Consider the following 15,570-nt stretch of genomic DNA (forward strand, 5'->3'; position numbering starts at 1 on the left):
GCTGTCCCCTGCATTAAGAGCGGAGTTCAACTCCCTGTATTTAATGCCTCTGAAAAATTGTGGCTCCCTGTACTATTGCCTTTTTGCACTAAGGGTTAGATGTGCAAAGAGGGACTTAGGCACCTAATGTTAGGCATTCCAACACCAAGAGTAGGATTTACACAAGCCAGCAAGGCTGCCTAAGACAGACAGAGGTGTGGTTTAAGCTCCACCCCTCAGAGCAACCTAGGTGGTGCTGCTGTCCTGACTTCCACACAATAGCTCAGTGGTTAAAGATGGGGGGAGACCTGGCTTCAAGTCCCCAAACCAGTGTGTCTAGTGTACTCTGACCTTCAGTCTCTCCCACTGAAGTTGTTCCTCTTAAGGGATTAAAGTGGCTTTGCACATGCACAGCAGTGACAATTTAGATGTCTGCAGGGTGAGGGAACAAGGGTTGTCAGGCTCTAAATGCCTAATGTGGCAGTGACAGCTGGATCCACTACAGGAGTCATTCAATAAGAAACAGGTCTACTGCAACGAGCATCTAGTAAAATTGTGTTGCATGTCTCACAGGTTTGTCACATTCACCTAATTAGGTTGACAGTAAACAATGTCACTCCTTGCCTAATCTCAACCATGGTGACTTTCCTTGGGTAAATGTCTCACTAGGTCATAGAATTTAACTACAGCACAAAGCCATGCTGAAAATTAAACCCAGTGAGCGTCTGCTGAGGCCCACAGGGAGACTATCAGCATTGGTTCTCAAATACCCATCTTACTTTTGCTCCTCCATACTCCACCCCCAAGCAGTGCACACCATGGCTGTCCTTTTCTGGATGCACCAATGCTTTTTTGCTGAGCCTGCTTGGTCTGGACCTCTTTCAACACTAGTAAGGGACTGTGTATAGCGCTGGGTCAAAAGCTACTTATTGGCTGAACTCTCAGCTGAGGGGTGGGGTTTTTTTGTGCTAATTTTAACATCCAACATGGAGAAATATCGACCTGCCTTTTATTACACTGCATAGTAGAAGAATTTAAAGTATGGCCATTAGTTACCTAGAAGCTGAAGGAGGACTGCAAACAAAGCCATGGTGGTTACAATAAGATGAACTACCCTGGGGCAAATAATGTGACTAACTCCATTTCAAGCCTACCATTGTCTTTGCTTGGGTTCTCCCCCACAAACGGGGCAGCTGCTTCAAACAACTAAGGTGGGGTGACAGGACTAGTCCGAGTAAATGATTTGTGGTAAGGCAGGCTAACCTGTTTTCACAGCTCTGCCCATCATCAACTAGGAAGTAAGCCTGCCAGTAAAGAGGCAGAGGTAAGTACAAAAACATTCATGCTGCTCGGTGTTAAAAGAAATTGTGCCTTTTCTCCAAATAAAGGTAACACACCAGGACTTGGTAGGAAATAGTACAGTTACTTAAGACCTATCAGCACATGCTAACAAAAAAAATCTTCCACTGAATTTCAGGGATGAGTGAAGCATTGAAACAGCATTAGCTAAGTTGCATCAGAGATATTACCTTTAAAATTTTCTAGACACTCCTATTCGTTCAAGAAGTACCATTAATTTGAGTGACCATAAAGGCACATCTTCCAGCATGCTAGCTCCCTAACTCTGAATAACCAGCAGCACTTGAATATTTAGCTCCTATATGCTGGTACTCTGACATGGCTTCACAGAATTGAGGGTCAAAGGTTTACATATGCAGATATTTCACATCCTGTTGTAATAATTGTTCCTATACAGTAAGAACACTTGCATTATTTTAATATGAAGATTTTTAATCCATGGAGAGAGAAAGGTGTCAGTCAGTGTAGCTATGCCATTTGTTTAAATGCTATAAACTGGTGTTCTGGGGAAGGAAATCACTCCTCAGTGATTTTTGTGCCTTACCATCTTAGCTAAAAACAGAAATTATTGCTTTTACACAGTACGAAATACTACAAGCTAAAGAATCCTCCAGAAGTTTTTACAATTAAAATATACATGCTTTACTTTATTATATAACACTGATACACCAGGTATGATCTACTCATTGTTTTGAGGGAAAAGGGATTATATTACAACTAGAAAGCGCAAATCATATTTAAAAAACTTTGTGGTATATTGACAGACTTTCATAGAAAAATCTACACAAGTGCTTCAATGAGAAAATATATACAGTCACAAACCTAGTCACTTACAGATCTGTATTTGATTTTGGCTTTTAGAATGTAAAAGTAAATAAGTGCAAGGAGATACAGGTATTCAAAATATATCACTCTAGAATTCCCCCTCATACAAAAATAATCTTACACATGTTTCACTTTTCTGTGGGAAAAAACTGACTTTTTTTTGGCTTTAGGATGAGACATTAACATAATAGCTATAGGAAACAATACAATCATTCATGTTTTGGTTTAGCTAATCTGTACTCCTCCTTTCAGAGTTTAATAATCAATACAAAAACCACAGGAGCCAGAGAAGATTCCTCACTTAGAAAGCATTACATATTGAACTGCCTTTAGGGAAGACCCCAATTCTGGGGGAACTTCATAAGGGAAATTTTAAACACTTTTCTCCAGTGGGTGAAAGAATAAACCAAAAACCATGGAGACCTTTTAATATAATCTGCCTCACATAAATAGTTAACACTTCTCCCTCAGAAATGAAATGCAAATACGTTCTTTATTAACTGAAAAAAATGTTGCATAGCATTGAAATTTCACTGAAAGTTGTGCTTCTGGAAGTCACTAGTATCTTCAGGTCTTTTCCTAAAGAATAAGCAATGAGGTACACAATGCTGATGAGCCTCACAGAAGTTAGCATGCATCAGGTTGCTTCTTTAACCTTGCCGCAGCACAAAGTATTAATTAGCACACATACAAGATAGATTTGTTTTGTAAAGGTGCTATTGAATATACTGTGGTTTTAAGACCAAAATGTATTTAACCTCTATACTCAGCAAGGCCTTCTAGAAAGTTAGCTTGATCCAGTCTATATTTGCATGTACGACTCTCTACCTGCATATGAAAGTCTACTTTCTACCCTGACTCATGGGCTGGCACCTGGCCTATTATAGTTTAATGCAGTACTTCTTAAGATAAGGGCTTAATTTTACACAGGTGATCCTAAATCACCAGAACAGCTCCATTAACTTTTGAGGAGAAAGGAAAGTCTAGTTCATATTATACCCTAACAGGTCACACAGGAAAGGCTATTTAGAAATAAACTGCCAAGTTTTTGCTGCTGTATCATATCTTTGCCTTCACTTAAAGATTAACAGGACTAGTGAATGTTAAAGGAACATAAGCTTAAATGGTGCCTTAAGAAGAGGAAGACCTCAACATGGAGTCATGTGTGAATATTAGGAAAAAAACATTACATTAACCTCGCCTTGCCAATGTGCAAAATTCAGTTGTTTGGGAGTCAGTGTCTAACAGGAAGATGTAGAGTGGACTTGCTGAGTAACATTCCAGTGGCATGTGACTTCAGTAGTTCCTTCTCTCAAATACAGTGTTCATAACACACTTAGGTCCATATTTCCAGGATCTTTGTAGTGGTTTTACTCACAATAGTTCAATGTCCCATTTCTGTGAGAATTCACTCTCCAGGGGATGATTGACAATTACATAGTTCTTGTCATAATAATTTCCTCCTAAAAATAGAAGTTCATTAAGGCAAGGTTAATGCAGGTTCATTAAGTTTCATTAAGGCAAGGTTAATTACAAACAGACTGCCGCTTCTTCAATGGAGTATATATATTGTACATTGAAAATTAAGTGTCTATAAAACAGAGAAAACTTGTTGCAAAGTTACTCAGACTTCTAAGCTTTAAAGTGAATCTCATGTTAAAAATTGACTTTTTCCTAGAGCAACCAAAAGCTGTATGAGGTTTTGGAGGGCGGCGAGTGGGTTATTGTCACTGGGAGTACAGCATTGACTCTTCATGTCTTTTATTCAGCTGTAAATTGGCTACAGTGCCTGTCACTCTGTCTGATGGCATAGAGGTGCTGGGTCTTTATGAATATTTCATTAAGAGGAGGAGCTCTCTACCTTCCACTCCCTCTATCCACTCATGAGGGCTCTCAGCTTCTTTCCACCTTAAACACCACTACTTGTCAACTCCACCCTGTCTCTTCTACTCACGCTCTCCATCTCTGTACACTCAATCTTCACTTGACCCCTCTTCCCCACACTTCTTTCCATCTCCCTCCTCCACAGTCAACTTTGAGTGCCTTGAATTTTCCCCCTCCACTCAGAGCCTTTGAATGGGGAGGGTAGTAGCACTCAAAGGTTACACACAACCGCTTCACAGCAAAGGATCTCTGCTGCCTTTGTACTCCTGGCCCCTCCTGGAGATCTTTGTCCTGGGTCTTCTGTGATTGTGCCCTTTTTCTCCTCACCTTGCTGGTTGTACCTTATGTCCTTCCCTGGAGAGACAGGTCACTCAAATACTGATCATAGAAATGAGAGGTGGGAGAGACCTATAGCAGCGTCAGCAGGCTTATCCTATACAGCATTGTACTTCACAGTACAGTTTCTGGTTCTTAAAATTAGACCCGATAAACAGTCTCAAGCAAAGGGTTTGCTACCGCTTCCCTCTGGAAATCACTAGAGGGCCTAATATTTCCCCCCTGCATATTCATCCTAAATCTCACTCTCTTCATCCCATTGCTAACTCTGTTTCCTTGTATTGTCTTCTCAGAACTCTCTCCAGCTTGTCAATAGATTTCTTGCATTATAGCACTCAGAAACAAACATTAAGATTTCAGCTGCCAGTTTCATGCATATTGGCCAAATAAGAATTAGAGAGACAGCAAGCACACTCTCAGTTTTATTATTTCCCTTAGAAGGATTTTTAGTTTCAAGTGTATCTGTGCTCAGGAAAAGCCTTTTTGCCAGGGTGAAGAATTAAGGGACTGTAGAACTGAAAACTGGCTCTCAGCCATTCCCTTAAATGCATTTCTGCTTCTTGTAACTGGCAAATCCACAGCTCCAGCTACAACTATCAGCGCAGTTTAGAGGTGTAGAATGCCACAATCTACAGGGTTTGCCTTTCATTGGCTGTTTCCCACGTGACTCCAGGTAGCACAGACAACGACTGTAGTAGCGCTAGCGTGCATTTAACAGGTCACAAACCGCAAATACCAAAGAGTTAAATGCTCCTAGGGACCTGCTATTTATAACTGCATTTTAAATTTCTTTTCAGACACCCAAAGAACATAGTATTCAACAACTCTATTACTCCTGTACCAACCTGGTCACTTCAATATTAGATCCTGCATAAGATAAAGCAACACAGGTTTAAACAATTTCAACATGTATCCTGTTAAATAGACACTGCTTTTTAAAATGTCTGATTTCATATTTTAAAACCTGTTGTCCATGTTGCTAATAAGGAAAATTTTGTATTTAATGATTTAGGATCAAGCTACGCACAACAAAATTAATGATTAATTAAAATTAAAACATAAGAGCCCGAATTACTCTTAATTTAACCCTGTGGGCTGGGAACTCTTTATTGGTGCTGATATATTTTTCATTGTGTCCGTAAATTCTAGTTGCAAGAATCAAGAAGATTTAATCATTAACAGCAGTGTCAGTAAACTTTTAAATAAAGTGAACTATATTTTAAAAACAAAGGTGGTCCTGGACATTTTCTCTCCCATTTACCATTGTGCAAACCATTTCCTGCATTTGTGACTGTATAACACCCCTCGGGTGGCTACAGCAATTGGTTACATGGAAAAGGATTAATAAAGTAATGTATTTTTAGCTCTTTTAAAGCATCTCAACAGCTGGAAATGAAGAGGAGACAGCACTATCAGATCAGCTTGCTCTCTGCTCACTATGGTTAGAGAATCACTGTACCATTATATGTTCCCAGGGCTACCACACTATTGGCAGGACTTGAGAAATTCTGCTTCCTAAACAGCAATGCTCCCTTTTAGCTGCACTTCCTGCAATACACCTCTGCCCAGCAAGAATGAGATGTAGAGCCCAAGTTGCCTAACTCCTACTCCTATGTGCCAACCACTATCCTGAAAATTTTAAGAGCAAATAATTTGCCCTTCCGAGTGGTTGTGTAGCTGATTTACACTCTACTCCTGCTGTCATTAAAAGTACATGGCAATAAGATCTGGCTCTTTATTACGGTAGTTGAAAGTGAGGCTCTACCACAGCATACTGGAAAGATTCAGTATGAAGAAGCTACTGGATACTAATCTGGTTTTACACAGGGCAATGTATATAGATTGGTATTTTACATTTTTTGGCTGTTTTTCATTGTACCAAAATAGGGTTATGGTAAAGGGGGGGTGGGAGTTTTGTTATTTTGTTAGGACATAAAATTGCATTTTCATCTTGTACAAATGCTGCTTCCAGACATTGTCTTTCTGCACTCCCTAAAGGAAAACTGATAAGTGGCTGGTCAAACAGCTGGGATCAGCTACAAGGAGCAATGTAAAAAAAATCTGTTTTTTTCTAAAGTCATCTGCAATGTAGTTTTCAAAATGTTCCCCTTAGTAAATGTTAGTTGTGAAGTGGAAACTGGTGAAAGTTACCAAGATTTAGGGAGTTATGGAATAGCATGACTCTGCTTTTCTCAGTCTCATACACTAAAAGCGATTGGCAAAAATACATAGTTGTGGATTGGAACATTTGTCACCTCACCCAACAGAGGAAACCGACTGTTTAATATTGCGCAAGCTGGTTGAGGGTACAGACAACTGGAACATCCCAGCCAGCCACAACTGCCTACAGCAAAAACATGCATTTATAATAGCAGATGAGCTTTTTAGTACCTTTGACATCGAGAACCAGTTGATCACTGAGGTATGAACTGATGGTTCCATCCTCATTGAGCCTCCACTTCTGCCTAGCCTTTCCATGCTCTGTCCACAGGGCTACTTTAGCTCCAGGTAGGTCTCTGCCACTGACAATATCAAGACATGCAGCAATAGCCTAAGAGATTTGGAGAAAAAAAACTCAACAGTAGAATCTGGTCATTGCGACCATGATGCCTCAAAATAAGTGTGTTGTAATTAGCACTAGATTACATTAATCACACTTACAACTAATAGCTTCTTCACTGGTTAGACTAGCATACATTATTCCGGACAATTCTAAAGGTAAATAATCACCATTTTAATTAAGCAGAACTTTCAGGCAGGCTTTATGCAAGAAAAAGAAAACCACCAGGAATTCTTTACTCCTTCCTTTGCAGGTCACTTTTAAATATCTGAAGGCCTTACTGGGTACACATACAGAGTCAGCAGAAGCAAACCTTCCAACCCAGGTCGAAAGACTTGGGCTACAGGGGCTCGTGCTAACTCTCTACAAATAGCTGTGCAGACAGCACTTAGAAGTTGTGGCTTGGGCTGGAGCTCAGGCTCTGAAGCCTAGGAAGAGAGGAGCACTAGCTCAGTAGTTTGAGCATTGGCCTACTAAACCCAGGGTTGTAAGTTCAGCCCTTGAGGGGGGCCACTTAGGGATCTGGGGCAAAATCAGTACTTGGTCCTGCTAGTGAAGGCAGGAGGCTGGACTCAATGACCCTTTGGCATCCCTTCCAGTTCTAGGAGATAGGTATATCTCTATTAATTAAATAAAAAAAAAAGGGAGTGGGCTTCACAGCCACAGCTTCAATACGCTGTCTACACAGCTATTTTTAGAGTCTGTCAATCTGGGCGGCTCACTGCCGTGGCTTATGTAGACATACCCATTGTGACCGTCCCTTATGCAGACTGGAGAGACAGTGCAAGGCCTTCACAATGTGCACACTGCCAGGGTGGATTAATTTTAATCATGATTTAAATTAGCAAGCAGGAAACCTTGATTTAAACAATCTATTTTAATCATGTTTCGATTTGTATTTTAGTTATTTCCCTAAACAAAGATTCATTCTCATTGGGTTGATAAAACGCGGATTTGAAGTTAAATATAGCCTTGACACTAAATTTGGTGCTTCTTTTTGCTAACCAGGAGTATGCCGTATACCAGTGGTCACAACTGGTCGATCGCGATCTCTGGTGGTATAGCAGGGCTGCCGCTAAGGCAGGCTCCCTGTCTGCCCCGGCCCCACGCCACTCCCAGAAGCGGCCAGCGCAGCCCCGGGCGTGGCAGGGGTCTCCCTCCCTGCACAGCTCCGGCCTGCAAGCACTGCCCCTGCAACTCCCATTGGCCAGCACCCTAAACCCCCTCCTGCACCCAAACTCCCTCCCAGAGCCCGCACCCCCAACACTCTGCCCCAGCCAAGAGCCCCCTCCCACACTGCAAATCTCTTGACCCCAGGCCAGAGCCCACCTCCCAACCCCCAAACCCCTATCAGCCCAGTGAAGGGGGGGGGGGAATGGAGTAATCGAGGCAGGGCTTTGGGGAAGGGGCAGGGCCTCGGTAGATCCTGAGTTGCCCTTAAATTCAAAAAGTGCTCTTGGGCATAAAAATGTTGAAGACCACTGCACTATACCTATACACATATTTTTGTAGTTTAATTTGCATTCACTCAATTTCTTAAATGTTATGTTTTTTTCATTATGTTAGGAAATGATGAATGATGGGTTTTTTGTTTTTTTTTAAAGTGATTTGTGTCAAGCACTATTTGGATGGAAATTCAAATTAAATCAAAAGTGCATAAAAGAGCATTTGATTTTTTTAACTAAATAAAACTATCTTAAATGTGCTGGACACATGGAAAAAGAAAGTTTATCAAAACATGTTTTGCATTTAAAACGATTTATTAAACAGAGAAAGTATTATCTGTAGTTAGTGAACTGAACAGATTGTTTTGGGTCACCATGTCCTTCAAGATTTTAGAACCAGAAGATCTCATCTTCTCTCACTTTGTTTTTATTCATAGATTGGAAGAGGAAAACAAACTCTTCTGCTTTTTCAATTTCCAACTGGTTTAACTTTGAATGAACTAGTCGCTGAACTGAACTACCTGAATAAGCCAATATGGAAAAAAAAAAGTTCTCTGCACCTGCAGAAGAGGCTACAACTGTCAAAAGCTGGTTTAGCACTTCAACAAACTCTAGTTCCAGGTGCTCAGCCAGTGACTTCCAGCAGTTCAGTGGTTTGACTTTCTTAAACTTGTCAGCAAATATGTATTGAAGAATATTGTGTATTTTATTTAAATTATATTAATAGATTACAATAAGTTGAGACCTTAACATAGGTTGACAATTTTAAAAAACAGACCTGGATTTAATTTAAACCAAAAAACCCTTATTTAAATTTTTAAAAATCATTGATTTTTATCCACTCCGGAAGCAGAGGGAGGAGTACTCCTCTTGCACGTGTTGCTCCAGGAGGAATTTGATCTCCCCAAGGCAGAATTCATCCAAAAGCACTGCCTTGGGACCTGGGACTCTGCACTAGGCCCCACTCAGGGTTGTGTCTAAACAGCACAACTACGCATCAAAACTGCAGTTTTTCCTCCTTCAACTCAATTTATATAATTATCACTGTATGGATTAATACAATTTATATAATTTTTACTGAGACGATACTGCCAGCATATTGCTATTACACAAGCAAAGCAAAACCAGGAAGGATGGTGCCCAGTGGTTATGGCGCTAGCCTGGGACTTTGGAAACCCAGGTTCAAGTTCCATTCCCTGCTCCACCACAGACTTCCTGTGCGACCCTGGGAAAGTTACTTTGTCTTGTTGTGCTTCTGTTCCCATCTGTGAAATGGGGATAATAGCACTTCCCTACCTAATGGAGGTGTTGTGAGGAGAAGCACATTAAAGATTATGAAGTGCTCAGATATTATGGAAGTGGAGGGGCCATTAAGAAGTACCTAACAGATAGAAAGCAAAATACAACGGGGAAACAGAGAATGTCGTAACATGTCCAGGGGTTCATTTCCATCTCAACACACAGAGGTTTACACAAGAAGTGACTATATCACATATTCACATGTTCAGAGCAAGTGCGCCTTTACCTGAAAACACGCTAGAAAGTTAAAGAAGTTTGTTTAAAAAGCTGTACAGGGTTAAAAGGCTTTTGGGTTGTTTTTTTAAACAACGTTTTTCACTTACGTAACAACTAAAGCGCTTGCACGTGCTTTATATAGATGACTTGGTTCCTGCCAGGCAGAATTTCTGTCTAATTTAGACACCGATAATACGAAGAAGAAAGATGTAAGGCTCAGGTGTGGGAACAGCAGAGATGCTTGATGTAGGGGTGCTGGCTAGAAGTGGTTTCCATTAGGTACAGGGTTACAGTTTGGTTCAATGGCTCTCAGCACCCCCACTATATAAATTGTTCCAGCACCCCAGAGAGCAGACAGTGAAGGGAATCAGTGAGAGAAGGAAGTGCTGTTTAAGGAGAGCGCTAATGGAAGAAAGGCACATGAAGAGAGGAAGGCTATTATAAGGATGCAGGAGGGGACCATGGAGCCATGGAAAATGACTCTCAGTCAAGACAAAAGGAGAGTGGGTTTATACATTGCACTTCCAACATTCAGTAACTCACCTTGGATTTGAAGAGTCCATGACAGTAGTGCCAGATTTGGGCATTCTTGCCATCGTATGGAGAAACACACACTGAAGTAGCTCTTGCATCTGATAGGTTTCCAGTGACTGTCAAGTATTTATCCTGGGCTCGGTTCTTTATTCTGAAGTAAACTGCTGGCTGATAGTTAGAAAAGCACCATTATACTGTATATGTTGTATAAGCAGGTGTGAGCAAAGCCTCCCACCAGGTCCTGCATAGCTAGCATTCTTACAGCAGTTTTCCCCAATTTATATTCCATTCCAACATGTCTTTTACATATTCAGTTGTGAAGTGGGTTTGGGGAATGAAAGAACATGCTATAAAAAATTGGAGGTGGATGGCCACAAGCAACAATGGTGGGGACAGCTTCTAATTCACAGCCATTCATGTTACACTTTTTTGCTCATGAACACACTAAAAAGGGCACTGAACTGGTATCACCAATGACTGAGCTCATTACAGGGGAAGTCTGCAAAGCTATTCCTGACAGGTTTTAGCTTAAGAAACAGTTCCTCCATGACATACCTCAGGGCCACTGAAACAGCACCAGTATAGTGCATTGTGAGTTAGAGGGATCTTTATTGAAAAAAGGAGGTTCAAAGCTGCTGACAAAATTCCTCCTGGATTTTTTTTTAAACTGAAATCTAAATATCACGCTCATTAAAATCCTGCCCTGAAAAGCCCATCCCAAAACATTTGCAACTATGTGCACAATTATGCCCCACCATTAGAGAGAATCTTCATTATAAAGTCATTAAGGGAATCATTTTTGTCCATCCATTAAGTAGCAGTCACTTCTGACATGTTTCACTCTCTTTTTGCTAGTTATTAAGTTGAAAACTTTGATTTTGCTCTGTTGCACATCACTGAGAAGGCAGAAGAATATAAGCAAACAAGCTGCAGATTGTTTTTGTGATATTGTCCCGCTCTCCTTTGGGAGCGGATCATATCCCTACACTGAAGACACTGGCATCTAGACAAATATGAATGCCCTTTAGCGATCCAAGCAGCTTTACATGCATACATAAAAAACAGCATTTAAAAAAAAATAGCAGCCTCTTGTAACATTCCTTGGAGCCTCTGTGCTGGCAAGAGAATGGACATGGCACATTTGCATGCCCAAATGCAAGTGACATGAAAGGGTAATGTGATGTTTCTGAAGTGAAAGGCTGTAACTTTAACAGACAGTAAGAGTCTGGATCAGCTGTCCAACGGCAGGTCTATGGAGCAAGCAAGGCCAGTGCCTAGGGCAAGGGTGGTCAAACTGGCTCGCGAGCCATGTGCGGTTCTTTTACCATTAAGTGTGGCTCGCGGAACCCCACCACACACACACACACACACACACCAGCCGGGGGGAGTTTTTATTACGTTAAAAAATTCTCACTGTAGAAAAGAGCCTGGGTCACTTGCAGTTTTAAACTAAAATAATTGGTGGATTCTCTGTAACCTGAAGTCTTTAAACAAGTCTATTCTTCTCTATAAGCCTGATCCAAAGCTCACTGCAGTCAATGGAAAGGCTCTTCCTGACTTCAGTGACTTTTGATAGGGCCTAGTAGCTCACACCAGGACCCAATTTCAGAGATAAAATACTGGTCCCATTGAAATCAATGGGAGAACTCTCATTAGCTTCAATCAGATCAGGATTTGGTCAGATTTCTCAGCCGATACTTATGTATTAAATAAATTTAAAGGAGTGAAAAGCGGCTTATTCCCAAAACACTTTTTCCTACAGTACCTGCTTCATAGGACGAAGGGAGCCAATTACGCTCCAGCCACTGAATTCAGTCCAGTTTGAAATCTTGCTGGGTTCTAGCAGAATTTGTTTTCCTGAGAAATTTCCTCCTTCGTATGCAATCCACCTGAATAAAGATAGAAAACAAAACCCTAAGATGTTACACTCTAAATATGGCAAAACAAAGCTACATAAATAACATTTAATATTTTTAAACCCAAAGGCTTTCCATGATAGTATTATACTGTATTTATATTACTGTGCCAAATATGTAGAGTACCTTAAGTGGGTTAAGAGCTTTCTTCTATATCAAGATCTATTTTGTATTCCCTAATATTAATATGAAACCTGGAAACTACTTTAAACTTTTGACCTGGTCATATGAAGATTAAAAAAATCCCTCTGTAGACATGGATGGTGTCTACAGGTTTAACGGGCATGTGCATGGGATTGCTGCATTGCACAAGCGAACTACATAACTCACTCCAGGGAGCGCCAAGAAAGGCTTTGCAGCACACTACACTGCCACAAAGTTTAGTTATCAGAGGGCAAAACAGGATCTCACATAACTATGTCAACATGTGAAACAAACGAGGTTATCCCAAACTGCACTACAAGACCAAGAACAGGTATGAGAAATTTACTCCTAACCAACTTTCAGAAAGTTACAAACTGCTACAAGAGGATTTTACATAGTAAAAACATCTTTTCAATCATTAGTATTACTAACTGTAGAAGCATAACACATCCCTGATACCATTTATACCTGTACTAGAATACCATCTTCAAAATATACCAAGAGCAACACACAAATTGCTCCTTCACTATATACCATCCAGTCTACACACATTACAGTGTTGCTTGCAAGCTGTATCTTTGAGCGACATTCACATCATGGATTTGTATCTGAGGGATGTTCTTTTGTGGACTGTGAATTCTCCATGCTTTTTTCATGAGCTCATCTGAGCATAAAGCATGCACTATTTTTACTACGTTTCCTATTTTATTTGCTTGAAGCGTGATGAGAGTTCTAGTGTCTATCATTTGCCTCTCTCACTGTACGTAATGAGAAAGTTCTTCTGATCATGCACACTTCACTCACAGGCAGCGTATGTTTGTGTATAAGCTTCAAAGGGGTCCCGTCAGTCCTGACTAACAGCTATTCAATAAGACCGACAACGGTAATAAAGTCCTTCGTTTTTATTTTACCGTATTGCTGACAATTTTATTTTTTTTGAAATGTTTTCGGGCAAAACCACTGCACACTCGGAGGTAAGAGCTTCAGTCTTAGCAGTGCCCAGTCTCAGTGTAAATACAGTGTCTACTACCAAAGCATTGTTCTAGTGCATAAAAGACTGGAGTGAGGGAAAGAAGATTTTTTTGTAATAATAAAAAGACAAGTGTGGAACTGCACCTGTATTCAATAAACAAGAGAATGTGAATTGCAGCCATAAAAACACAGCACTTACCCTGGGTTTCAATAGAGAACATGAGGCTACAACTCTGTGCTCATGAGGAAATCGGTGCAGTGCGATTAGTCCTGTCACTCAGGTGACACAGACCTCAGCCGACAGAGACCTCAGCCAAAGGAATGCACAAACAAAGGTGCAGATTCAAATAGGATTAAGAGAACACAGATTTAAGCTGCTTTTTCAACCCATTGTCTTGCAAAGGACTTACGTATTTGTCACACTCATCTGCAGAGACATAACTGTGTCTTGTTCTTGGAAATAAACCTAGGAAGAGTCACTTAGACTGACCTCTGATCTATATTACAGAATTACTTTGGTATAACTACATCGCTTGTGGGGGTGAATAATCCACAACCCCGAGCAACATAGTTACAGTGACCTAAGTGCTGGGTTAGACTGTGAGCTTCTCCCACTGACATAGCGACCAATTCTTGCGGAGGTGGAGTTATTAAGCAGATGGGAGAGCTTAGAGCATCTTCACCAGAAGCGTTACAGTGGTGCAACTGCAGTGGCGCCGATGCAAGTTTGTAGTGTAGACCTACTCTGAGCATTTTGTTAGCCCAACTAGCTAGGATGACTGTCTGTGACCTAGCACACCTGAAAGAGTTCTAATAGTTGATCAAAGTTTAATATGAAGATAATGTCAACGTCAACTGTGGGTGTGTTGCCAATAAAGCTCTTATTGCTTTTATGGTTTAAAGGTCTCTGCTGCAGTTTTACTGAACTTTTAAATCACAGTAAAACTTAACTCAAAAGATAACCAAAACCGGTACCCAGCAGCCCTCAGTCCTTATGGTCTCCTTCCAACCAAAGCCTTTAAGGTCTATAGGCATGTCCATGTCCAGCCACTCAGGGATATGGCCCCCGCCTCCAAGCTACAATCCCTACCTAGCCTTCTTCCCTTGCTGCCTTCGGCCTGTGCATGACAGTAAGATCCCACCCCATACACACAAACTTGCAGTTTAGAGTTTAGCCTCTTTATTTACCAAAGCTGACCTTGCCTTTTGGGACAACAGGACAAGAGAACACTAAATCTTGCTGCATGGACTCTTAGCTGAGACAAACAAGCCCTTCCTGGACCACCCAGAAGGAATCCCAATGAAAGCCCTACAATTGTCCAACACCTATTCCCTCAATCCTGACCCAGAGATATTGCAAGATGCTCAGAAACAGGTGAAAAACCACCAGCAGCTCAGCCAAAACTGTTATGGAGGGGGGGAAATTTCTTTCCAACCCTGAACTAGCCCTGGGGGAGACTCCCTCAGGACTTTTCCATACCTGCGCTGACTCTTCCCAGATGTAGAGAGCCTGTTAACATGGCCAGCGATAGTAAGGAGTGAGAGGGAAGCTTAGTGCTCCTTACTCCCCGACCCCGTTTCTCCCTTGTATGGGCCTTGGCCTCCCATCCCAGCCAATCCTGTCAAGGTGGAGGATTTAATATCCCCCACCTCCATCCCAATGTGAGGCAGAGAAAGCCCACAAACATCCCCCCGAGCAGATCCTTAAGGGAAAGGACACTCCTCTATGCTGGTCCATAGCAAACCGTGCTAACTCCAAGGAGATAGGAATATGCATGTTTACATTTATAATGAAATGTTAGCAACAACACTAGCCTTTCCTCTCCAAAGGTCTCAGGCTAAAACTGGATTAGGTCACAAGGAAAATTAATTTGTTATTCTCAACTTCAAATCTTGCTGCTGTTTGTCACTGGCCTCTAAGCTACCTCACAACAAGAGCAAACAATCTGTATTTAGTAAGGGCTCCGGATTGGAATGGCAGTGACGTTGAAACCAAAGGGAAAGCACACCAGCAAAGCTGTCTGAGGCAATTTACACTCACCCACAGGTCTACAGCCACTGGTAATACCCACTTAAATCGCCCAGAAAGAAAGTTCAATCA

At 41.2% G+C, this 15,570-nt stretch overlaps 1 protein-coding gene and 1 long non-coding RNA gene across 4 annotated transcripts in view; one reads left to right on the forward strand and one right to left on the reverse strand.

Annotated features, from left to right (window-relative positions):
* Positions 1 to 2,496: 2,496 nt before the first annotated feature.
* Positions 2,497 to 15,570, reverse strand: part of CRYBG3 (crystallin beta-gamma domain containing 3) — a 160,491-nt gene continuing 147,417 nt past the window's right edge. Inside the window, exons 19-22 of one of the 3 annotated variants that reach the window (XM_039521838.1) lie at positions 12,203 to 12,326; positions 10,447 to 10,605; positions 6,775 to 6,934; positions 2,497 to 3,626 (exon numbers count right to left, since the gene is read on the reverse strand). In XM_039521838.1, the coding sequence (XP_039377772.1) occupies positions 3,538 to 3,626; positions 6,775 to 6,934; positions 10,447 to 10,605; positions 12,203 to 12,326 (532 nt within the window). In that variant the 3' untranslated portion in view covers positions 2,497 to 3,537. Of the gene's footprint in view, positions 3,627 to 3,779; positions 4,402 to 6,774; positions 6,935 to 10,446; positions 10,606 to 12,202; positions 12,327 to 15,570 lie in introns of those variants that run through there. The other 2 variants (XM_039521828.1, XM_039521845.1) reach the window with 2 other exon arrangements.
* Positions 3,516 to 5,469, forward strand: LOC120396799. The gene is made up of 2 exons (XR_005593395.1): positions 3,516 to 3,653; positions 3,689 to 5,469. It is a non-coding gene; the product is annotated as an uncharacterized LOC120396799 (long non-coding RNA).

The sequence above is a fragment of the Mauremys reevesii genome, linkage group 1, assembly GCF_016161935.1.
Source record: "Mauremys reevesii isolate NIE-2019 linkage group 1, ASM1616193v1, whole genome shotgun sequence".
Lineage (NCBI taxonomy): Eukaryota > Metazoa > Chordata > Testudines > Geoemydidae > Mauremys > Mauremys reevesii.